Source organism: Microtus pennsylvanicus, chromosome 13, assembly GCF_037038515.1.
Source record: "Microtus pennsylvanicus isolate mMicPen1 chromosome 13, mMicPen1.hap1, whole genome shotgun sequence".
NCBI classification, from domain to species: Eukaryota; Metazoa; Chordata; class Mammalia; order Rodentia; family Cricetidae; genus Microtus; species Microtus pennsylvanicus.
The window spans coordinates 8121127-8146500 of NC_134591.1; the positions used below are offsets into that span (position 1 = coordinate 8121127).

General features: G+C 36.9%; 1 protein-coding gene across 1 annotated transcript in view; it reads right to left on the reverse strand.

The window, feature by feature from the left end:
- Brinp1 (BMP/retinoic acid inducible neural specific 1) overlaps positions 1-25374 on the reverse strand; it is a 180354-nt gene that overhangs the window by 51180 nt on the left and 103800 nt on the right. The window contains exons 3-5 of the mRNA XM_075944980.1: positions 22454-22644; positions 13995-14164; positions 10712-10817 (exon numbers count right to left, since the gene is read on the reverse strand). Of these exons, the coding sequence (XP_075801095.1) occupies positions 10712-10817; positions 13995-14164; positions 22454-22644 (467 nt within the window). The remainder of the gene's footprint in view (positions 1-10711; positions 10818-13994; positions 14165-22453; positions 22645-25374) is intronic.

The following is a 25374-nucleotide window of genomic DNA, read 5'->3' on the forward strand; positions in this document are numbered from 1 at the left end:
ATGAGACAAGAAGATTACTGACTAGGATTCACTCTTCATGACCTTGGAATAAGTGCCAATGAAGACTCACCATAAAACTGCTCACCAGAGTAGCCACAGGGAGCAAACACCTGATGTACTTCCCTGAGATCATAAGAGTAACGTTGTTTCCTTGATGGAACTTTGGGGAGAAAGGGCTTTATGGGAAAAAAAAAAGAGTAGCTCATTCCTACCCTCTTTACATTCCTGACTTTTGTTCCAGAACTTTTTCCTTGAAGCCTCGATAAAATATTCTGATTATTCAGCATTCCACAAGAATAATAAAGTAAATTTAGGGTCCAGGGAACTGTGAATCTGTGGTGGCATATGTGAAAATTCCCCCATAGGTTCATGTTTGAATACTTGGCCCTCAGTTGATGGAACTGTTTAGAAGAATTAAGAGATATGGCCTTACTGGAGTAGGTATGTCACTGGTGATGGCTTTGAAGTCCTAAAAACTCATGCATGTCTCTTTGCCTCCTACTTTTGGATCAAGACATGAACTCTTGGCTGTTTCAGCCACAATACCTGTGATGTAGCATCATAGATTCTAACTTTCAGAAAATGGAAGCTCATTTCAAAACTTTCTTTTATAAGTTGTTTTGGTGACAGAGTCTTATTAAAACAGTAATAAGTAAATAAGGCAGAAGCTCCTACCAGAGAGTGAGTTATTACTGTGGCAGGTCTGACCATGCCATTTTTGGAGAAATGTGGAAGACTCAGACTTTAGATCAGGGCATCAATTTAATGAACCATCTAGTAGGAGTTTAGAAGAGAGTACAACTAGTTAAGCTATGTCAGATATGAACAATATTTGCAACTGGGCTAGAGGCTAATCTTGTGATATTTTGGTAAGGAATGTGGCAGTTTTCTATCTGTGTCCTAAAAATCTGCCAGAGGCTAAGTTGAAAAGTAATAGACAACTCTCTTTTTTTTTTTTTTTTTTTTTTTTTTTTTTTTTTTTTTTTTTACTTCTTAGAGTTTCATTGTCTTGTTTTCCTCATTTCTACAGTAAGAAAAATAACACTTAGTGACTAGTTGTTGGTGCAGATAACTGGTCTAACATATAGAAACACAATGTATGTAAAAAAAAAAACAGCATCACAAAAACTAAAGTCAAAGTTAAAATATTTCTCCTATTAACTTTGTCTCTGTTACTAACTAGATGATTTTGAAAATATTATAGCAGTGGAATTTTGACTGTTTTTGCAACAGAATATGTATTAAAGACACTTAGATTAACTTACAGGTATTTATTCACCATACTTCTAATGAGTATTTGTTATTAGCCAAGGAGATAGGTCATGGAGGATGCAAAGATAAGTAAAGAAAAAGCATAGGTTACCCGCAAAAATATGAAGTACATGAGGAATAGAGATCGAAAGTCTTCCCTAACATGTCTGATGCCACTTAATATGCCAAGGGAAGAGCTGATGATGAAGTTCATGTTTTTTCTCAGTTCAGGCTTTTTCTTGAAAGAAACTTTTGTTTGAGGGAAATAGGCAAAGTTCAAACTATAGAAATGAGAGGCAAACAAAGCAAGATGGCTTTCTCTGAAGAGGCAGCAAAATTAGACAGCATATCAGTGCAGGAGAAAAGGGGAGATCTCTCTGAGAGAAAAATCTCAGTGGTGTGAAAGTACATATGGGGATCCTAGGTATGGCATGGTTTAAGTGGGGAGAAAGATTAAAAAATAAAGGTTACTGTTGTGTAAACTCATCAAAATTATAAATAAAAAGCAAACAAAAATTTGAATCGAGGTACCATACAAAGGTGGATAATAATGCTTCCAAAGTCAGAATTTAAAATGAATATCCCAATGTGAGGTGTAGGATACATTCCCACAAATTGTTAGCTAGGGCAATGCCCTTGTCTGAGGTTGCCCACCAGAACTGGATAGTGGACACTATCTCTGAACATCCCGCCCTCCACACGTGAGCATACAAAGGATGCTATCCATGCAGAGCTGTACAGTGCTGGCATCCCACAGATCATCAGCAAGAGGTCATTGGATTGAATATAATTCATTATAATAGGGTAGACAACAAAAAAATGGGTTAATTGGCTTGTTCATTCAGTCGTCCTTTCATTCATTATTTACCCAAATCATGTTTTCTGAGCAATATTTATAAAAACTTCATAGATTGTCCTGGGATCAGAGAGAGAGACTGTTTTTATAAAGGAGCAATTTATATTAGTAACATCTTCTTCATGAAAAAATTTGCAAAGAAGCATGCAAGGGCTTGAAAAGAGAAGCAGCTACATTTGATGAGATTTTGAAAAGACCACACTGGCTGCTGGAAGGGAATGGGTCATCAAGTCTGATCAGAAACTAGACGAGCTGCCGGCACTCATCATCATGATCCAGCTTCACATACCGTGACCTTCACCCTCCTTCTATCCATTTTCCTCTATTACAAATGGAAGACAATAATAACTGCACTCCCCCTTTCACTGGGATTTAAAATAGAATATGTCATTGTTTCTAAGATGCCATCCATCGTAAAACCTACCGTTGTTTTATGTACACTATGAAAAGAACACCTTGCCAACTAAACTGACAAACCATCAGTTTTAAGCAGCAATCCAATTACAGAGATGATACAATCTGAAATCAAGCAACTTAAATCCTATGAAGAGTAATCAAGAAGTCCAGCAAAACGTTTACCATTTCACATTTATAAATTCTCCCACACAGGAACCCATTTTCTCCTTTTCCTCAATTCAGAGTGGACAGCATCATCTATCTATGTTAGATGATTCCAGTTACACACAAAATGCCAGTTACTCTTGAATGCTCAACTTTGATCCTGCAATCACTTGCTAATGCCTAGAGCATCAATCTTTCCCCATGTACAGAATGATCCTCATAGCCAAATAAAGGTTTTGTTGATTTTGTGTTAAAGGATAAAAAAAAATCACTTGAAACCACAATCCAGAATACTCCAGGGCTAAATGCAATAGTCCTTTGTAATTTGCATGAAAATTTATCATACTCAGACTCTCACTAAGTAAATGCAAGGAAGCCTTTCTCCTTAAGATTACATATACTTTCTTTTGCTCCATCCAATATTCATTTTCCAGTTCTCTTCTGTTTTATACTAGCATTTTTTTTTATACATTTCAACACTGTCTGTGTTTAAAACAAAAACATACTTATTTGCTGTTTGTGTTTATGTGTATGCATCTGTGTACAGGCATGTTTGACCACACAGGCACATATGGAGGCCTGAATTTGACGGTAGGATGTATTTCTTAATCCCATTAACATCTTATATTTTTAGACACTTATTTAACTTGGAGTTTATTCTTTCAGCTAGACAGGCTGGTCAATCTGTTCTGGGTATCTTTTTATGCATGTTCCTACATAGTTCAGGTCCTCAACCTTGCACAGTTTCCCACTGAACCATTTGTCAAAAGCATTCCTTACTTGGCTTTGTGTTACTGAACTCTCTGATTCCTGCCTTCCTGAATAGCTACTACTTTCTCTTTCTCTCTCTGTCTGTCTCTCTGTCTCTGTCTCTGTCTCTCTGTCTCTGTCTCTGTCTCTCTCTCTGTCTCTCTCTCTCTCTCTCTCTCTCGTGTGTGTGTGTATAAATGTCTGTGTGTTTGCACATGATGAACACAACTAAATGGATTTGGGTGTCCTCACCCAATTTTGCTTGTTTCTTCCTAGATAAGGTCTCTCAATATTTTGGAATTCGTCTAATACACTGCACTAGATTAAAAGGCCAAGTAAACCTAAGATTTCCTCTTGCGTTCACCTCTTCACAATTGAAATTACAAGCTTGTGAAATCGCATCAATCATTTTGCTTATATATAGCTTCTTGAGATTGAACTCAAGTCCTTGTACTTAAAAAGCAAGCTCTTCTCCCCCTGAGTGTTCCACCCAGCTCACATTTTCCCTTACACTGTTGCTTCTTCTCCTACTCTTCTTTTATCTTCTTCCCCATCATCATATCTAAACATCCATCCCAACCTATGTATGTTAAATTTTCTGTGACTCAATAATAATTGTATTCCTTTTTTATAGTTATATTTTCTCACAGTACAACCTTGTACAATTTCAAACTTTTTAGATTAATTGATACCTTAACTTCCTTCTCTGACATTCCAAATACCCACTGCCCATCTTCATTTGTGTATTTAATAAATAAGTCAACTTTGAGTTCAACTTTAATTCCTCAAAGCTCATTTAAAATATCCCTCATACAGACTTGCTATGTTCTTAAAGTGGCAAAATCATTATAAGGAATTATTCTGAACTTAGAAGTCACTTTTGATTCCTTTTGCTCTTTTGTAAGCTTTTTCTAGTTCATTTCTAAATGGACTAGAAATATTGTCCAAAAATATTGTCAGCATATTTTTAAAAAATATATCCATAAATCCTCTAACTATTCACTACCTTCTTTGTAACTATCACAGGCACCATCTTTCCATATATTAATAGGTAAACTAGCCTCCAAATTACTATGCTTGTGCAAAATTTCATCTTGAATAATCTTTCCTATCCAATAGCCATCATGATCCATTTAAACATCAAACCAGATTAAGTTACTTTCCCTAAATTTGAAATGGTTTATCCATGCCAAATTTAAACAGAAACCATTTCTGTGGCCCACTTTCTATAAAAACGGTTCGCATGTGCTCTCTGAGTGTGATGAAGACATTCTTTGAATATTTGTTATTGCCTGTTTCCACTTTGTCCACACACGGAACATAAGCTCTAAAACAACATTCTTCCCAGTTGTTGAAACTGTGTTTGACATATAGTGGATGCTCAATTAAAAGTGTTAAATAAATGTTTGAATTTCCGAATAGATAAAATTCAACACCGTCCACAACTTTCAGATAAATATTCTGTCTGCCTCCTTTTCTGCATCATTGAGCGGCAGAGGCTGAGTGATTTTATCTTTATACTTCACCAGACGGTAACTACATTAAATTATATCACCATGTTGGCAAAACATGTGATGGGCTTCTTGAGACAAGAATCACAAAATAAGAAGTTATCATTACACCATTATTTCTATTACTGGTAGTTTAGTTTTTGCTGCTATGACTACTAATAGCCTCTGATTCTTTTATCATCTTTTCTCTCATTTTCAATCTCTGATTCCAACCCTAATTGATTTTTTTATTCCAATCTCTGTTTCACTGACCACTTTACGTTGCATCACATAGTGTGAAAGGTCATTAAAGTGTCTATTTTATCTTTAGTCTTCCCAAGTCAATGACCCTGCAGTTTCTCGAATCCCAGCCTTGTTCAAAGGAATGAAGAGACAGACAGAAGAACGTAAAATTACATTATTTTGATAAGGAGCCATGAGGTCAGTGAGTCTAAGTAAAAATTCCAACTCAAAACCTTATTGAGCAAGATCAATGAAACTTAGTTTTTTTTACCACAAAATAAGGGTATTATTTTTATCTTCTTCGTGAGTACCATATGAGGAATAAAAGCCCCAAGTAATAAAGTAAGTAAAAATATTAATTCAAAATATCAAGAAATAAACATGATTTTTAACAAAAGTTCATTGGTATGGTCCTCAGATGACTAAATACATGATAACTTTAGTTAGTACCATCTCAGCTACCCTCAGTCCATGTGATCTTGACTGTGGCTGGTCTGAATTCTGTTCTGCGTCTCCACTCTATTTACAGTTCCTCTTTGCAGAAGTGGCAAGATGGAGTGAAATATTAAATAAATGTTGAATAAATGCATAATGTATATATAGAAATGCATACAAATGAATAATGTGTGCTTAACTCTATGGATTTTCAAAGCAAACACACCCAGGTAAAACTAGGTAGTCCAAGGAACCCCATTCATTCTATTTTAGTCATTTGCAGCACTTATTTTCTCTAAAGCTTCCACTCTCTCTTGCGTGTTTAAAACTATGTGATTTTTACAGTTTCGGACCAGTAGAGGAAGAGAATCATATAGCACGCATACATTTTGTATCTGGTTTCTTTTTCTTTCCGCGTTAGATCTGTGCGACACTGCACAAAACAGTAATACACTATTTCTCATTGCTGTATGGAGGCTTGTGATATGAATGTATTTATTTTCTTGTGGCTGGACATACATTTTAATGGTTTCTATTTTTTTCTTTTGCAATTTTGAATGAATTTTCTGGTAACATTCATGACTTTTTATTAACTTGGACACATTTCTTTTGGCACATCCCTAGGAGCTCAAATTTCTGGGTCACAGCCAAAGGACATATGCAATTTTTAGCACAAATCATCAAGAGTTTCCCAAAACTATTGCCATTAATTTACGCTTCGCCCGGCAATGTGTGTAAGCGCCCATGCCTTCAGTTCTAATTTCTTGATACTGTCAGTCTTTTTTATTTGTGACAGAGAGTGTTAGGCACTGGTATTAGATAATGATTTTTATATACATTTTCGTGGTAAGCAATCATCTTTTCATATGCTCATTGCCTAGAGATTCTTGTCTGTGAAGTACTTGTATCTGTGTTTTAGCCATTTCCTTTGTTTGCCAGGCTAATTACCTATTAGAATATGCTATTATATATACATTCTTTATACATTTTATATAATAACTTTTTTCATGCATGTGTTGCTAACATTTACACTATATTAATAGTATACTTTATAAAAAGAGTTTAACATTAATATGTTCACATTTCAGTCTTTCTTTTTATATTGAGGTTTTCTAGAATTACAGCTTATTCAAATGTCATGAGATAGTCTACTGTCTTGTAAGAAAATCCTTTGATTCCCTTTGACATCTTTTGTAAGACTCCTTCCCCTGGACAGAGGATAAGAACAACCTCCTTTTACCCCAAATCCCCATAATGTTATGTATTACTTTTACTCTTCTTATTACAATACATATTGCCTTGAATCACAGATGTTTATCTGTCCATATTCTCCATAGCATTCCAACATTCCATTGACTCATTATCTAAAAGCTTCAGTGTCTTTTTATTGAACCTGGGTCATAATGCCTCCTAAATATCTCCGTAATTGGTCTGTTTCTCCATCTCATTTTCTGAACTCAATGGCCCCAATTGACTCTCATCTCCGTTTCTAGGCAATACAGAGAAACAATGACCTTCCACAATACAGCTCTCTTCATGCAATACTTCTTTAAAAAGTTTTCCAGAATGTCTCCTTCTCTTAAATGTATGTTCAGGTCATTGTATGAAACAGAAACTGCATAGACTTTTAAACACTGTGTTTTTGTCACCATTGAACTTTCTGTTTTAATCTCATAAGACTTTAATTTCCTTGAATGCTCCTTTATGAAGACTCTTCTGTTGGTCTCTCCATCTATGCCCTCCCTGCCTTCCCACTTATCCTTCAGATATCATACTGTGTATATTTCTCACAGGAATAATCCTCCACAAACTCACAATCTGATGGGCTATGATGGCACATGCCTTTAATACCAGCACTCAGGAGGCAGAAGTAGGCGGATCTCTGTGAGTTCGAGGCCAGCCTTGTCTACAGGAGCCAGTTCCAAGACAGGCACCAAAGCTACACAGAAACTCCGTCTTAAAAAAAAAATCAAAACAAAACCAAAAAACCCCACTCATAATCTGATATCATGTAACATCTTCTCTGTTAAAATCTAGTACATTTATTGCTGGTGGATTTTGGCATCTCTGTGAAAAATACATGTTTTCTTGAAGTAGAACCCATGTTACTCTTGATCTCTGTTTCTCATATTGCTTACCTTACAACTGAAATAATTTGTAAATAATATGTATGTCTATATGTGCATACATATGTCTATATGTCTATACATAGATACATACATAAATAAACTGTGACATAATCTCTCAGGTCATACTACATAAACACATCGTATTTAATCATAGAACACATATAGACATATATAGAAGCTATAGGGATATATAGAATCAAATGTAAATACATTGACTTAGGCTCATCAGTGTTCAGATATATAGTTGAATTTTGAATTTGAGCCAAATTCCAGTAAAGATTTGATGATTCATCACTTTTATATAAGTCAACATCAGCCTTTAGAAAAGACTTAAAACCTTCTTAAAATGACCCAACTCAACTGAATAATGCTTATATAATTTATACAAAATTTCTACCAAATATCTTCTTGTAATTCTTCACTACCAGGAAGCCACTGCATCAGCAAATAGCACCATCTATGTTTGGGCAGGAATGTGCCTTGAGCATGCCATATGAGACTTAGTGTCTTGCTCAGTGGCATCACATGTATCTCATAGGTGTGAAATCCTGGTTCCGATTTTTTGGGACCATAAACAGAAGAAAGGTTCATTTTACAATGTGCTAAATCCAGGATACTACTATCTCCTTTGTACCGCATTAAGCCTGGTACATTCTGTTCACATTAATGAAGATAACTGTTTTCTGTAAGTCAGTGCTTCAAATATTTGCAGGCAAATCTTTTGTGCTTCAAGTAAACCTTCTTTTTTACTTTTTGAGGCATTTCTCCAGACACTCCAGTTTCTCAACACCATTTTTAATATGAAATACTTGCATATGGATCTAATCCTTCAGCTGATCTCTGATCAATCTAGAGAAAGGGGCTGTCAATTTATTCCTGTAGGAAGAGCAGCTTTCAAGTAACGTTACCCATGGGATTCCCAGGTTTTAGATGGCAGGATCTTATACAGAATGGTGTTGAAAAGGAAGAAAGTTATTGGAAATAGAGTTCCATACATATTTTGAAAAAGAAAATGTGAGGGCATAGGTGAAAAATTATTAAACCTTAAGCTTTACTGGATTCACAGTTAATTAGACTCAGTGTCATGAAAACATCAAAATTGTCCTCGGTAGTAACATCTGATTTCCCTTATTAAGTTTATTATAATTGTAATTTATAGTTTTTTATACCCTCAGCTTGCACAGCAAGTGACAGCACACTCACTGGCATTCAACTGCCTGGATTATAATCTTAAGTATCATTCCAAAGATTTCCTATAGGTATCACCTGAACTAAGATGCTGAAAATTTTAGTACACCCAAGGCATATGGGCTATGCCTTGTTGTCATTTCCTTTTATGAACTCATCATACCTATTATTTTCTTTACTAAAGGGAATAGTAAATTCCCTTAGATTTTTTCCAAGTATCTGAGATGTTATGTGTGTGTGTGTGTGTGTGTGTAAATTTGTTTAAACATTAAACCATCATATTGACACGAGTTTCTCCAAGTTATATTCATTAAGGAATCCCAGTGACACTATTAAGCCCTGCTTACACTATTTTTCAATTATTGTCTGCAAGAAGTATGTGAACCACAGAATTGTCAAGATACCAGAACACTGAAAAAGTACTATTAGGCTCTAATAAGCCTTATGTCTGCCTTCAACCCAAGTTCTTCCCACTGACACTCAAAATCATCTTTATCATATACTTTTTGGGAAGGTTATGATTTTGTCTCCACAAAGTTAAAGCATATGATATTTTCCTGACTGTAAAATTATTATGTGATCGTTAAAGAAAAGTTGAACTAGAAGCTTAAAATAGCATGTGATGTCACTCTCCAAAAGTACGCTCTTTTGACATCTCAGTATTTCCTTACAGAAGTACTTTTCTTCTTCTATATTGTTAAGATCAGTCATATTGAATGAGGAATCTTGCAGTTATTAATTAATGCCAAATCCTTTTTTTCTAGAAAACATTTCACTACTGGCCTAATAATATGTTTTAGAGATGTGACATAGTTCGCTTTTACTTTACACGTGGAAAATTGAGATGGTTAAATAGTTTTTAAAATATATATAAAGAAAAGGGAAGGGCTAATGATGTAGTTGTATTATAGTCTCAAAACATAAAAGAAATTATATATGCATGCATATGTATTGTTTATAATAACAACATCATCTGTACTGTTATACTTATATATTTTTCTACCTAAAAATCCCTTCCTCTCTCTCATACTGAAATAAATAAGGTAGATTTACTAATCTAAATTTGACATATGCTGAATGAACAGAAACTTTTACAAAAATCAAATTATTTTCTCCTATAATTCAATCTAGTCTTCCCTGCCTAGTTCTGTTCCTACCTGCGATAGGCTCAAAGCAGTTCTATATTCATTAACCAATGAAAGCAACAGACAGACAGAAGGACCTCCCACATCAAATCCCCATAACGGTTATGGTATTAAAGGTCGTGTTCAAATACATCGTCTTACATACAGTCAGTAGTGAGCATTTTTGATTTTTAACACTGCTAAAAGTGTGTATGTATGTGTTTATTTAAAATTATGAGTCAATAAAGGAAGAAATTACAGAGAATAACACATTCTATAAAATATTCTTTTTCTTGAGATTTAAATGTCTGCAAAACACACTCTAAATCAAATCAATAAGAAAGAAATACAGATGATAAGATATAAAACTTTAATATATAGTGGGCCTGGGACTTCAGGCATCTATAAATAATACTGTTCAGACATTTTTATCAAAATAATCAGATAGAGCTCACACTTCCATATTTTATATCTGAAAACTAATTAATAACCATGAGTTTTAAAGCTCTGTATATGTTAAAATTCTTGTGTATCACAGACGTCTGATTTCCATATTTCAAATTTTCATTGTTTTCTGCCCCTCCTCCCTTTTTCTCTTCTCCATGTGCCTCATCTTCCTCATCCTCTCTGAACTGTTATCATTCACTCACCCCCAGCACCGCCCCTTTTGCAACACTTTCCTACCTTGAAGGTGCAGTTTGCTTTCCGTGCTTTGCAGGAGGACAGAACTCACAGAGTCCAGATTGTCATAGCTGTTGCAGCCCAAAGGCCCAGTGCGTGTCTCTGTGACCTAGAGTGGACATTAAGTGAGAAAAGTGTTAGCTAGGAGTACTGGCTTATAGCAGATCCTAACAAGTGATTCCACACCTGACGTGTCTCCAGAATGTGTGCACTGGGCCTGGAACTGTGTGTGGCTCAGATTAAGCAGACTGGACAGCAAATATGATCAAACAAATACACAGATTGAGTCCATAATGTCCACTATCGACCACCAGCTCTCACTTCACGAGGTCACACTGTTATATGAGCAAATACATTAGCGCACAATGATACAGTTCTAAAGCCCAGTTTCAGAATCAGAAAAACTATCATAAGTTCAAAGCTGGCCATTTATTTGCTGTGTGGCATAAGGAAGTCACTTATGGAACTCCTCTAAGTGTCAGCAAACTCAAGCTATCATTGTCTTCCAGGAACGCTGAAGGACACATGTGAAGACTCTAAGTGCTTGCCACAGGGAGTGTTCAAAATAGCCAATTGATGACAAAATATCTCTATAAATTGCAATATGTACAGAGGCACTATTGTCAGGCAAGAAAAGTACAACTGTCTCCATTTTTCCAAACAAAGTTCAGCAGTAACAGCAATCAGCGACACTGCAGGGTTAAAATAAATCTGAATTCTATTGTGTATTTGTGACTTTGTCTTCCAAGGTTCTAGGTGTTAACAAAAAGGAAAATCTATTTAATATATGCTTGAATTGAAGGGTTTATCCCTTTACTCACCATTCTTGGGAGCTGTGCTAGATAGAGTTTGTGCTCAAATCTAAATGCACAACCTCCCCTGAGGGAAAGTCCACTTGTAGAAAAGCCAAACGTAACTTCTCTGTCACTTTCCACAAGGGTAACCCTACTCAGGTGTCTTTTCCTTCCTTGGTCTCCAGTCTCCCTCTGTGTAAAGTTAACAATACTCTTACATAAAAAGGTAAAGATATTATACATTCAAACTGTTATTATCATTGTATTATGATAATATACATATTATGTGTGTATGTGCACCTGTATACTTGTGCATACTTTTCAAGTGGGACCATAAATCCCACAGAATGAATACAGTGGCCTAAGGGCAACTTCGGGGAGCTTGTTCTCTCCTTCCAGCTTTACATGTGCAGTGGGGATAAAACTCGAGTCACCAGGTCACCTGTAAGTACCTTTACTTGTTGAGCCTCCTTGCATGCCCAAAGGATCATAATTTTTTAGGTACTTTGTATTTAGGATACAATCAATCAATTAATGATAATTGCACTTTCAGAAAAAAAATGATTCCTTCCTTTTGTGCCAAATAACAGAGTACTTCTTATTGAGTAAGACTTAACATCACTAAGTTATTTTACTATAAATATCCTATATGGGTCCTAGGCTGACTTTCAAAAAATCTGATGGTGAGGCAAATTGTAGTTATCTCAGTCCTGAGACAGTGGTAAGAGATGGCAAAACCTTTCCAGGGCCAAATTGAGTGGAGAAGCCAGGGTTAGTGTAAAAATGACTCTTTGCAAGGCTTCAGTGCAATTTTTCTAAGAAATCCCTCCTCAAGAGGCGGGTTACACATTCCAGGATGCTCAGAAAAAGATTATCTCCTGACAGCACTTAAATATCTCAATTCTTCACTCCATCTAGGGCCAGAGAACAATTTGGTAATAATGAAAACCAGGCCTTTGCAGCTCCCAAGCTCTGATGGCTTCATAAAGATCTGTCTCCTGATGCCAAGCTCCTTAACAACATAATCCCCCAAACATAGCTGTTTTTTTTTTTTTGGATAAGCTGCTTGTTTGTTTGTCAGTCTGATTTATTTCTCACCTTACTACCTTCATCCCCAGTCATGCCCTCCTACCCTCCAAGGTTTATCTTCTAGTGATCAATATCTGATGCCAGTTGCCCAAGTCTAAATTGACCTTTCCCTCTGTTCCGTTTCCCTGGAGACGTCTTAGGGATTCTTAATAGGAGGAAAGAGCCACATTTTATTCAGAAGTTAGAGTGAAGATATAGAAGCAAATTACAGGCATAATCTAGTTTAAGAAAATTTAGGACAGGAAAAAAAATCCTCTGACGAATTAATCCTTTATTTCAAGAATGTCCTCCCACACTTTCTTTATAGAGGTCATCTCTAAACTCACTGTACTGGAAATGAATCTTAAATTTCCTGTACGCTAAGCCACTGACTTTAAATTCAATGCCTCTATAACCAACATGTCCGCTTGACTTTGAATCAGTTAAAATTGAATCAACTTACAAATGGACATTCTTGCTAGACATTGTCAAGTGTTCGATAATCACATGTGACTAAAGGCTACTTTGTGGTCAGCACAGACACAGATAGTTTCTGTATCTCACATCTCTGAATGTTCTATTGGGAGGAGTTGGTGCAAAACAGCACGGCTCAGTGAGCAGTGTGCCCAAGTGTTCACTTATGTAAATAAAGATTTATCAGGACACAATCACAATACTTGTATATGAATTATCCATGGCTGTTCTTATGTGATTGTGAAAGACCTGAGAAGTAGCAACCAAAAGCCCCCAGACCTGAAATATTTACTACCACCATTTTACAGAAAATGTTCCCTGATTCCCAGGTTAGAGAGTAGCATTTTAGTTCCTATTAGGATACTCTTACAAATGTATCTGAGAAAAATGGTTAAAACTGTGGACCTCAGCTTTGTAATCTAGAAAATAGGTGATGAGAATGGATAAAAATCATAAACACTGTATAAACTGATCATTAGGGCTCACTAATCTTATTTTTGCTACCTCTATGACATTGGGGAAATTATTTACTCTTAAACTCAGTCTCTTCAATTGGAGTGGTAAGTGGATAGCCATTCTCTTTCTCTTTCTCTTTGTCTCACACACATACACACATGCACACACACGCGTACACACACATACACACATACAGACACAAACACACACACACACACACAAAAACCCAATGACTTAACAAAGACTGATAGGGCTGTGAATAATTTTGCAACAGCCATGGCCAAAACGTATTAATAAGTCAGTACATAGGGTCACTCTAATTAAGACACTCATTTTGTCAGAGATCAGCTTGCAGTATCCATCAGAATGGTTGGTTGGGGGAAAATGAAATACATTTACTGATGTGAAACAAATAATTGTTTGTTACCTGCTCTCGGAATATCTACATTATGGCTCTGTTGAATTGAGAATCAAAGTGAACCCTCAAGCCATACCTTGATCGCTCCAGTTGATATCTGGATCTCATGGAGCCTTCTCATGGTGCCATCACGGTCGACAAAATAGGATGACGCAAGCTGGTGCAAAGCTTCAACACTCTGAGTGGCATTCCCTGACTTCCGGTCAAGGCGACTTTTGTCCATGTACATGGTCAAAGCTTCCTCTCCTGAACGGGAAAGGGAAGAAGATCAGAAAGCTTGCTCTAGTTTCAGTTTGGGAGGAGATGTTTCAGAGTTTGGATAATGAAAATAGGCTTAATCTCCAACCAACATGTCCAAATAACCTTCACCTATAAAATCAAGGACACAGTGCAAAAGATCAAAAGAGAGTCTGCTGTAGATTCCATTAGAGCAATGACCAATAAATAAGGTTCAGCCCAGAGTTCATTACCAAATAAACCTATCTATACATCTCAAGAGTATTGTCTAATCTGATAAAGTCTGTTAATTCTATGAAAGTTCATAATAAATCTGGTATAGATATTCTTTCCTTGTTTCTTCTGTTTCCTCAATACAATTTAATTTTTTATTTTCTCTTCTATACTATTTCTAATAATTTATTTTCTATCCATATATTTTTTTCCTCTAACAAATCCTTTTTAGACAGACAAATGACAGGTTATTGAAACATATAGATAAGCAGGCATGAGAAAAGAGAGTGGATAGCAAAACGCTTGGATTGATGTGAGAGGAGAGATGGAATAGACAGAGAACTCTCAGAAGACTGGTGAATGAGCAGGAGAGTTAAGGTGTGGATGAAATGCAGCTTACAGAGATGAAAATATGATGGTATAAATTTATAAATTTCTTCCATGAGTTTTCCTAGAAATTAATGTAAAGATTCACAACACTAGCAAGCTACAATGGTATTGGATATACCTAACTAACTGTTTCAGTGGAAGTTGTGAAGGAATCTCTAATTGTGGCCAATAAGTAGACAGGGTTGCCACACTCTGCCTCCATTCTCCACTGAGATAACATGATTACATTTTTTAATTACTTTTATTACCCCCCTCAACTCACCAACAATTATGAAAAAGAGAAAAAAATAAACAAACAGACCACTACCACAACAAAAATCCTTTGGGATTATAAGCAAGAATAAATTAGGTAATGTGAGAAAGGAATTGAAAACTGTCTTTAGTTCATTTTAGCACTTGAAAGTCAATTAGCATTGGGCTCTGACCTCAGTTCAATGGTAGATCATGTTCTAATAAGGCATGGAGCAAGCCCTAAATTCAATCTTCAGTCACCCTACAGACAAAGTGACAGAAGGAAGATGAGGAGAGGTATGGAAGCTGGGAGTGAAGAGGGGAGGGAAGATAGGAGAGTAGGAGGAGAAGAAAAAAAAAAGACACAAAGGTAAGTCAGGTGCGGCGGGACATGCCTTTATCATAGCACTCAGGAGGAGGAAGAGGTAAGTGGATCTCTTAGTCTAAAGGAAGACTGAGCTCCAGGCCAGTCAGAGCCATATAGTGAGATCTTGTCTCAAAACAAATAAACAAACGAGCAAAACACTAAAAAAAAAAATGAAAACCAAACAAAGAGATAAAGGTTGGAGAGAGGTTGGGGAAACAATACAAATGGAGAGGACAGTAAGGAGTACATATGATCATATTTCATTTGCATATATGTCCATCAAAATGGCAGAATTTGTAAAAAATAAAAATACTTATTAAAAAGGTAAGTTAATTGATTAATAGTAGTTGTTATATACCCAGATGCTAGGACTAGCCTACCTTAACTGGTACTAGTTATTACCTTTAGACCTCAGATCCTTCATGTGCAAAATAGGGATACAAGCTAACTCTACTTCACAGGCTTGACAGGAGGACTAAATCTATTAAGAGAAATGCTTAGATCTTGCATGGCATACAGCAAATATTGTGCTTTAATTAATCACAATTTATTATTAATTACAATGATTTGATAATTTTAGTTTAGTATTTACCATTACATATAATCAATAAAATAAAATATTTAGAGAACAAAAGCTCACAGTACACTGTGAGACACAAACCTGGTATCTAGGACAATTGGAATGTTTTAAGAATACTGATGACTTTTTGAGTTGAAGAAAGAAAAGGCAATTTGCTTTCCGGAGGAGTTTGCCCTCTTCCTCTCCTAAATGTTTGGTTTTTGTTTTACCCAGCTTTCTAGGCCAGCTCTAATGTCAGTTCTTCTTGCCAGTCCTATCTTGGCATACACAAATACACCCCTTATAACCGCTTAGGAATTACCTCCAGTGTCACCCTATGGTTCAAAAAGAAGAGATCATTTTGTCTTTAATGCACCCTAGGGTGTACATTCAGCTCAACCCCTGTGGCTGTGCTGGACATTTCCCTGTTTGAGAACTTTGACAGGTGTCACAAAGACAAACAGGCAAAACACTGAGCTGTGCTAAGGAATGATACTAAAAGATTTAGTGTAAAAATTTAACACTTCTTATTAGTATTTCTTTTATTGATACCATGTTGACATGATACTCTCCTTTAATAAAATTAAGAAAAATGTATTACTAAATGGATTTCCATCTTTTTTTTATTTTTCTTTCAAAAATTTAGTCTTGAGAAGTGTATCGGGTTTATTATAGCCCCTGAGTAACTGGTTTGGATAGGTCTGGGATGTAGCTCAGTGGCTAAGTATTTGTTTAGCAAATACCATCTCTCTGAAAGAGGTTTTATAAAAAACATATAAAAGGAAAGCATTCAAACAGGCTAGGCTCCCACAAGGCCAGTTGTTCCCACAGGGCAGGGAACCCTGACTGCTCTTCAGACTGGAGAGGGAGAGGGAGAGGAGTGGGGGGGGCAGGGGAGAGGAGTGGGGGAAGGGGGAGAGTAGTGGGAAGAGGGGAAGAGAAATGGGAGGCGAGGAGGAGGCGGGAATTTTTTCAATAAAAATAAATATATAAATTAAAAAAAAAAAGAAAAGGAGCCATGGACTCCACAGATGGGTCGAGGTGCCACTAGTGACCCTGCATTTGCCACCCTCTAATGTTTTTTTTTTCTTTTTTAAACCAATCTTTCTTTTTTATTTTACAAACCAATCCCAGTTCCCTCTCCCTTCCCTACTCCCACTCTCCCCACTCTACCTTCCCCTGCATGCACTCCTCAGAGAGGGTGAGGCTTTCCATGAAGACTCAATAAAATCTTTCATATCACTTGAGGCAGGACCAAGTTCATTCCTGATTTAACTAGACTGAGCAAGTAATCTCTTCATAATGAATGGGCTCCAAAAATCCAATTCATGTACTAGGGATAAATACTGGTTCCACTCACACACTCTACACATAGAGTTTGCTCACTTTGAGTCGATCAGAAGTTCGTAAAAGCATAAAAAATAAAATGCTTACCCTCTAAACAAAAAAAGGAAAGTATTAAAAGAGAGAAGAGAAAGGAAAGGAAGAGGAACTATCAAAAATTGGTGAAAAGGAGAAGTAAAAAAATGAGAAAAAAATGGGTGATTTACTTTGTTAGTAGTGCTTAAAGACACAGAGCTAGACTAGCCAGACCTGAACTAATTAATACTCCGAGAGAATTTGAAATGGCTTATAGCGCTCATACTTGGGCTTACATTCTATACTTAATAATCGATAATAAACGAGAAATGGTTCCAGCAGACAGCAGCTTAAGGTCATTCCATTTTCCAGATGAATCACTAAGGCAAAATGCTATATAGACAGGAATGCAAACCAGTATGTAACACCTCAGTAGATAACATGGGCCACAAGTCCTGAGAACCTGGCCTCTTCCGTTTTGTATACACTCCTCAAGTAAGCAACCCTCACGTTACCTTAATATTGACATTGCTGACCTAAAAAATGAATCCCTTTGCCTCACTGTCAAGAACTCTGCTGTGACAAACATAACCCTCTTTTTCTCACTATTGACTATTCTGCTCTGTCAAATGAACCCATCTTTCTTTACTCTACTTTTCTATCCTGCATGATATTCACCCATTCCTCTTGTTCTTATCCTATCTACTTTTGGAATCTGTCTCTCTGTCTCCCATTCCTACCTGGCTTGAGAATACTTTCCATTTATGCGCACAATTATCTTTATTTCTGCAACACAGTACCTATCTCATTCTTTAGGGACTTCTGAAGTAACAGCCTATTCTCTCCACTAGAGCAGAAATATTGTGAGATTGGAACTCTTCTAATAGCTCCTTGTTCTTCCCACTTAGCACAATGTGCACGTGGATTGCGTACTTACCAAATGTTGATAAGAATATCCATGAATAAATATGGATGCATCCCAGCTCAACATGCTTATTTATTGACCTATCTTGCTCAGCAACCAGACCGAAATTGCCCAGATGAAGGGGATACTAGAACATAAGCCTAGACTTGACTGAATTTCTAGCAAGATACATAACTTTGCATTTCCTCATGAATCCCCAGTCCCTGTAGGACAGTATGGGATGCTACTATTCTCTTTAAGCTTGGAAAGTTCTAGTTTAGAGATGGCTTTACATCCAATCACTCTTTGAGATTCAGGGACAGTAGGCGGTGGGTAGAGGAAATGTGAATCACCCAATTCATCTTCCTAATGTTCCCAATACTTCTCCTAAGGTACAAGAGAGAACAGATGTTCAGTTATCATTTGACAGGTAAATGGATGGACAGAGGATGGATGTGTGGACAGATGATTGGATAAATGGATACATCAATAGGTGGGCAGAGAAGTGTGTGGTAAGTGAATTCTAGGAGTTAAGGCCATGAGTCAGTGGAAATAAATATTCCACATGTCAGCTCAGACTCTCTTAGGAGCCTACGGAACAGAAGGTGAACCAAGCCGGTTCCCTCTGGACTTAGAGCTGGCAGCAGCAAACCTTAGATCAAGAGGGGTTAATGGACTTCTTGCTGCATTATTAAGACTTAATTTCATGTATATTAGGAGAATGTGCTGTTTGGAGCTGCATTCCCACTTGGGCATTTCTGCAAATTGCCTCTTCACCCCACACAGGCCTTTTCTCTGTCTTCTAGTCCTCCAGTATCGTTGCTTCACTCTCTGCAGCATCTTTCCTCAGAGGGACAAAGCAAGACTCAGACACACAGAGGATAGAAAAAGCCCAGAGCTTGTACTTCTGCCTTTTCATCAATAGAAGAGACAGTCTGTGATACAGACTGAGGAGACTGTACACAAGGATGTTATATCATCCCTCATCCTTTCTTTAGGTACTATATGGTTTTATTATCAGTCTTCTTCTCAGCCAAATGAAAGTTTTTGTGTGTGTAGTGTGGGGAGTACCAAGTACACTCAGAAAGAAAACACAAAAGTCTAAGCAGACTAAGCCCTCATGGATAAAAGATGGGGATGCTGTAATACATGTCCATACATGTAAAAGTTTACATACAAGCCTATATGCATCTATCATACCTGTATGCATACGAGACTGTGTATTATTAGATACACCCAAATGTAGTCACTTTGAGTCAAGCCTTGGGAGACATCCATGTGTACCTTTTAAACAGGTGGGTACATATTCCAAGCATGCATGCAAACTTAATCAGGCACATCCCACAGATAACCAGTCTACTTTGAACGAAAACATGATTTTCAGAGGGACTAAGGAAAACTACAATAACCTAATTTGAGAAAAAGAATTTGTCTCTAAACTACCCTCATCCGATCATTCACATCAAGTGTTTTTGTGAATTTAACAGTTTCCATAAAAATTGAAAGAACAGTGGAAATGCCTTAGTTGTTGGACCCTCCCCCAGCTCTAATGTGTGCCTCCCACTCCCTGTCCTTCCTATTTCCCTAAAGTGCTGAGCAAATGTTCTTCTTGTCCTGTACATGACAGTTCAAAGCTCATCTTTTGTTATTTAATTATGCCTTTAGGAACTTACTTGACACCTCAAAAGGTTTATCAAAGCATTTATTCTCTGTGAATACAGTGTTCCTAGGGAGAAAAAAAACTATAATAAATAATATTTTTTCACTTCTCTCAGTAGAGATTGGGAAACTGACACCCTGGCAGGAAAGTGAGTTTCTAGCGACTGACAGGGTGTGGTTTCCATCACAGATTCCCGAGTTCGTTAGCTCCAATAAATAATAGCAGTGATGATACTGCAGCAACAGCAATAATTTGTTAGGTGCCAGGAGTATAAACATTTTCTTCTCTTCAGTCTTGTGCCACTGTTTGATGAGACTTTTAATGCATACATTCGTTTTCGATCGTCACAGTATGTGTTGGGGCAGAACTGTTATTATGGCTCAGTATGAAGAGGAAACTGAGGCACAGGGAACTGATAATTTGCAGAAGTGGCACTAAACTGATAAAATATTATGCTGCAGAACTACAAATTAGGCCATCTCATTCTGAATCTTGTTCTTTTCTTTACAATTCTCTCCTAACCTCATCCCCCCCAGTGCAGTAGGAAGCCCTTAAGGAACACTTTTCCAAGCATGAATGAATGAATGAGTGAATGATGACATGGGAGGATCTTACACAGTTTCTAAGTCATAGTATTTGATCAACAGTGAATTTCTTTCTCCTCCTTGCTAAGCGCCTTCACAGTGAGGCCTGAGAGAACACTAAGGGATTGCTGTCCAACACTGGATTTCAATCCAATGATTTGCATATTTTAAAGCATTGTGTTGTAAAAACAGAAAAGCAACAAAGCTCTGTGAATAATTTACAACCTTGCCTCGCAGAAATTAAAAATATATTTCATAGAGGGAAAAACGTCTTTTGTTACTTGGGGTTTCCAGGGACTGAGACAAAAGCACAACTTTTAATAGAAAAATCAAATTGGCTGTAACAACCTTTCTCCCATGTGAAGTAGAGTTAGGAGTCATTCAAAGGAAAGTGTAGAATTGAGTATCACACTCTACAGAAATCACCTCATTTTCACCTTACAATCAAGTATAATTTATAATAATGATTTCACATGGAAAGTCCTACTTAGTTTAATATCTAATTAACAAGAGACATAAACAATTGTTGATCAGTTAGTTGTTGCAGTGGATAGGTAGTTTGATGGGTGACTAAGTTGGTTAAAGTGATACTTGATACTCAATTTTAAAAAATATTCCGGCTTTATACCTTAACCTTTTGATTTATATGTGTTACTAATTAGCTCTAACTCCTCCAGGGCCTGATTTTATTTTTTAAAATAGAAGTAGGTATTAGGATTTGAATTGTAGTTTTGAGAAATACAGACATTATAAAAAGCCTAAACTGAAGCTATCCTCATTAATTAGTGGCTAAAATAATTCTAACTGTGAATGAATTTTTTCCAGACAAAATCATCACCCATATCCCCCAGGTTATCAAATTACTGATTTTCCATTCATCAAACTGTATACAAAGTGTCCTTGGACATGCCTTGGCAAGCGAAGTGCTTGCTGTGCAAGAATGGGGGTCTGAGTTTGGATTCCCAGAATTTATGTAAATAGGTAGGCGTGAGAGCATATGTCAATAATCTAAGGAAACCAAAAGCAGCTCAAGCCTATGTTGACTTCCTGAGTCCATGAATATACATACACACATGAATGTCCACCTGCACACATGCAGTACTGTGAATGTGTACATGCACAAATTAATAGTGTAGAGTTAGCCTAGAAAGCACTGTCACCTGTATGAAGCCACTGTCCACTGAATTAACGTGCCACTGCCCCCATGAGGCTAACCCTGAATATCCCAAAGGAAAAGACCCCCTTTGCAATCATACTTCGCTTTGTCCAATAACACATTAAATTCTTTTTCCTGACAAGGTCCATAACTAAGTGCATTTCAGCAGCTCTACACAGGTGTTGGTGCACAGAGAGATTTTCAAAAAGTACTGCGAACTTAGCACTGGAGGAAAAAAAAGAAAAAGAAACCACCTTTGTGCTTGAGGGATATGAAATGATGCATTCAGGCAAGACACATAACCTAAATGCCCCAGTTTATACCAGTTCCCATAGTTCCCATTGCCTTTCCATTGGTTTCATTCTACTCCCTTTCCTCATTCTCTCACAGATGGATTGCCCTAGAAGAGAATATGGGTAAGGCTGAGTAGAGCAAAGCAATTGGCCTACTTTTCTGTTAACCTGTTCCAAGCCCACAAAAGATGCATATGATAGTCCAGTTATACAATGCTAACCTCAAATATCACCCCTTAATATTGACTTAAACAAAAGAAATTCCCTAAAAATGTCTGACATTTAATTTTCTTGAGATTTGAACCCATTCCAGAAGAATGATGACAATGATCACATGAAGCATCCCTAATAAATTGTATTTCCACAATAGTTAATACTTGCAAATTATACTTTATGTAGATGTAGATTATCTCTTCAGACATGATCACAGCACCCAAGGCAACTGGCATCTCTGGAAGTGCATGGTTTTGGGTGATATAGAATGGAATAGAGTCTAATATGTCTTGACTCTCACAGCATCCCATCCTCCTGTCAACCTGGACACAAAATGATAGAATCCTGGCCCAGTAGCTGCTGACCTACCTCCCAATGTAGCAGAGATGAGCAGGTGGGTGCCGTATTTTTTGATGATGGTATCAATGAACTGCTGAGTGGTTGGTCTTCTGCCAAGCAGACGGATGCTCCTTTGGAACTCCGGCATGAGAGGCACTGGATGGCGGACCAGGTCTCTCCTCTCTATGGCTGTATTCCTCACCTTCCAACGGGCAAACTCCCTAGGCAAGAAAAATGAACATTCTTCAGCTTTCATTTGTAGCATAAGTCAAAGATCACTCATCCATCCCATGCAGGTATCTCTTGTAGATGAAAGAGTGTCTACTGTTACACTTTATATGTAGTTTGTGCTGTGCGAGCTCCTTCAGCTCCTTTAGCCTTTTTTCACATTGTATCTCACCATGTACCCAAGTTAGGATGGAATTCACACTACAGTGCTGGCAGATGCTGAACTCATGATCTTCCTAGCTTCACCTCTCGATTGACAACTGTGTCCTCAGCTCTACAGTTGCTTTTTATATTTGTTATGTGACACTTTGCTTTAGAAAATGCAACTATAATCCTCACGTGTTGATTGAGAAGCACTGTGATCATTAAGATACTTAATCGAGCCACAGACAGGCCCTGAAGTTTCTTCGTAAAATAAATAAAAAAAAAACAAATGGAAAGACTGAGTTAAATGAAACAATAATCATGATCCACATATAATAAAAAGATTGAGATGAGCATTTCCATGCATTATTGTCAGCAAGAGTGGCAATCTTTTAACTATCACACTTCTTCTGTAAGAGCAGATTACTATCCATCTCTGATTCCTTCTGGATGAATTAGATCTCCAATCCTACCTACTTATTTGCCAGTCACTCTCACTAGATGGCTAATGCATTAAACAAATAGAAATTTCTTAGTTAATCCCAGACTCACACAGTAATCATAAGGCAGGATTTAAAATAAACCTTGAAGGAGGAAAGAAGAAGCAAGTGGATGAAAATATGTAAGGGCAGCAGAAAGAGAGGTAGCGAGGGAGGCTGGTACAGAAACAAAGGACGGAATCTAAGCACAAAACTACCAGACAGCCAAGCCATTTCACAAAGTAAGTGTTAGGCTAAGAATGCATGGTAATGCTATGCTTTAATGGGAGTTCACAGAAGTCATACTATTTGAAAGGAACCAAGCAATTATATGAATACCATATGGAGAAAATATTAATCTCCCCCTTCACTGAATGAAGAATTGATCAACACAGAGAAGCACTGAACAAAGGATGCAAGGATTGTTTAATCTACTGCAAATTCTGTGCTACAACAATGGACAAAACATTTGATTTCTCTGTACATCATTCTTCATCTATAAAATTCAACAAATACTATTTCCTACTGCTGGTATCAGGAGTCTATGAAAGATGGTGTAAAAATGTCTAATGAAATTATAGGACATTAATGTAAAATATTGTTTTATTACTTTTTTTCCAGTGATGGTGTACCAGAATTGTTTTATTTACTTTATCTCCACAAAAATCCCCCTGTATGTACTTGTAAATCATTAAAGGCACATTCATAGTGAATTTGAAAGATGCAAACTAGGACACAACACAGAGGCTTAATAAGATTTGGTCTAGGTCATTTTTGAGCTAATAGCACTTACCATTTTTACCAATGATACAGGTTGCCTGAAATGACCATCTATCTAGCGTACCTTGGTTACAGACAGAGATAAATACAATAGCCAAGGGGCTATTAGGTCAGGCAAGATAAATAATAAAAAACAACATGTAATGAAAAGTTCTCTCTCTCTCTCTCTCTCTCTGTCTCTCTCTCTCTCTCTCTCTCTCTCTCTCTCTCTCTCTCACACACACACACAAGAGATAGATGAAGACAGAGTAAGAGAAAGCAGAACAATATGAGAAACAGGCTGGAATAAGATTTGATAATTCACTGGTAGTATCTGTGTCTTGGCTTATAGAAACTTGTATTTGGAAAAAAGTTTTGAAAACAAAATACATCTATGAGCCTGAACACTTATGATTCATATCTACATAAATGATTGCTGTCTATGATTCTGAATAGAGTTCAAATTCCAAAACAACATGAGGCATTATAGACAGGTATGCAAGTCAATCAACTGTAATCAACAAACCACTAAAGAATACTTATGATCACACTACAGTGCCTGTCCTAAAAAAGCTACAGATCATCAGAGAAAGTACAGCAGTTGTAGATTGTTATAAGTTAATTTGTACAGGACAAACTATCAAGAATTTGCATATTCCATTTCTTTGGGGAACAGATCTGTGAGGAAGGTATGTTAACTACTCTATTTTGAAGTTTACATGTAGTGTTTATTAATATAAATGCAGTCCAAAACCTTATCCACGTGGAGAAAAGGACAGGAACAAAGGCAGTGATCAATATAATTAGAATATAGTATAGAAGCACCAGAGTAGAAGGATAGTAGGATGGAGGGATGACGTGTGTAGATGATACAGCAGGAAGACTGTCCATGTCTAGGGAAGAGTGTGGAAAGCCAGTACCAAAGTAAGGAAATAAGTTACATTTTTATCCCAGTGATTCCTGGACTCAGCAATATCGCTTATGCTAAGAAATATTCAAATGATACAATATTGCTTCATGATTAGAGGATAATGTCCCAGAATATCTTTTTCACTCTTTGTCATTTACTCACTACCACAATGTAAGAAGTTTATGGAGGGAGATAGCAAGAACTCCAACACAAGAGAAGGTTCCATTTAACAGTTTCTCACAGCCTTAGATCTTGAAAGGAAAAGAGTCTTAATAGTAGTCATCTGCATGAACTGGAAAACTGATCTTTACCAGCACAGTTAGAGGATGTCTGAAGCTGTATGAGATACCCACCCAGCTTGCTAACCAACAGTAAGATGAAATTGAAGTTTGGGTCATTAAATTGAAAATAAACCTACTAAAGCATTGATG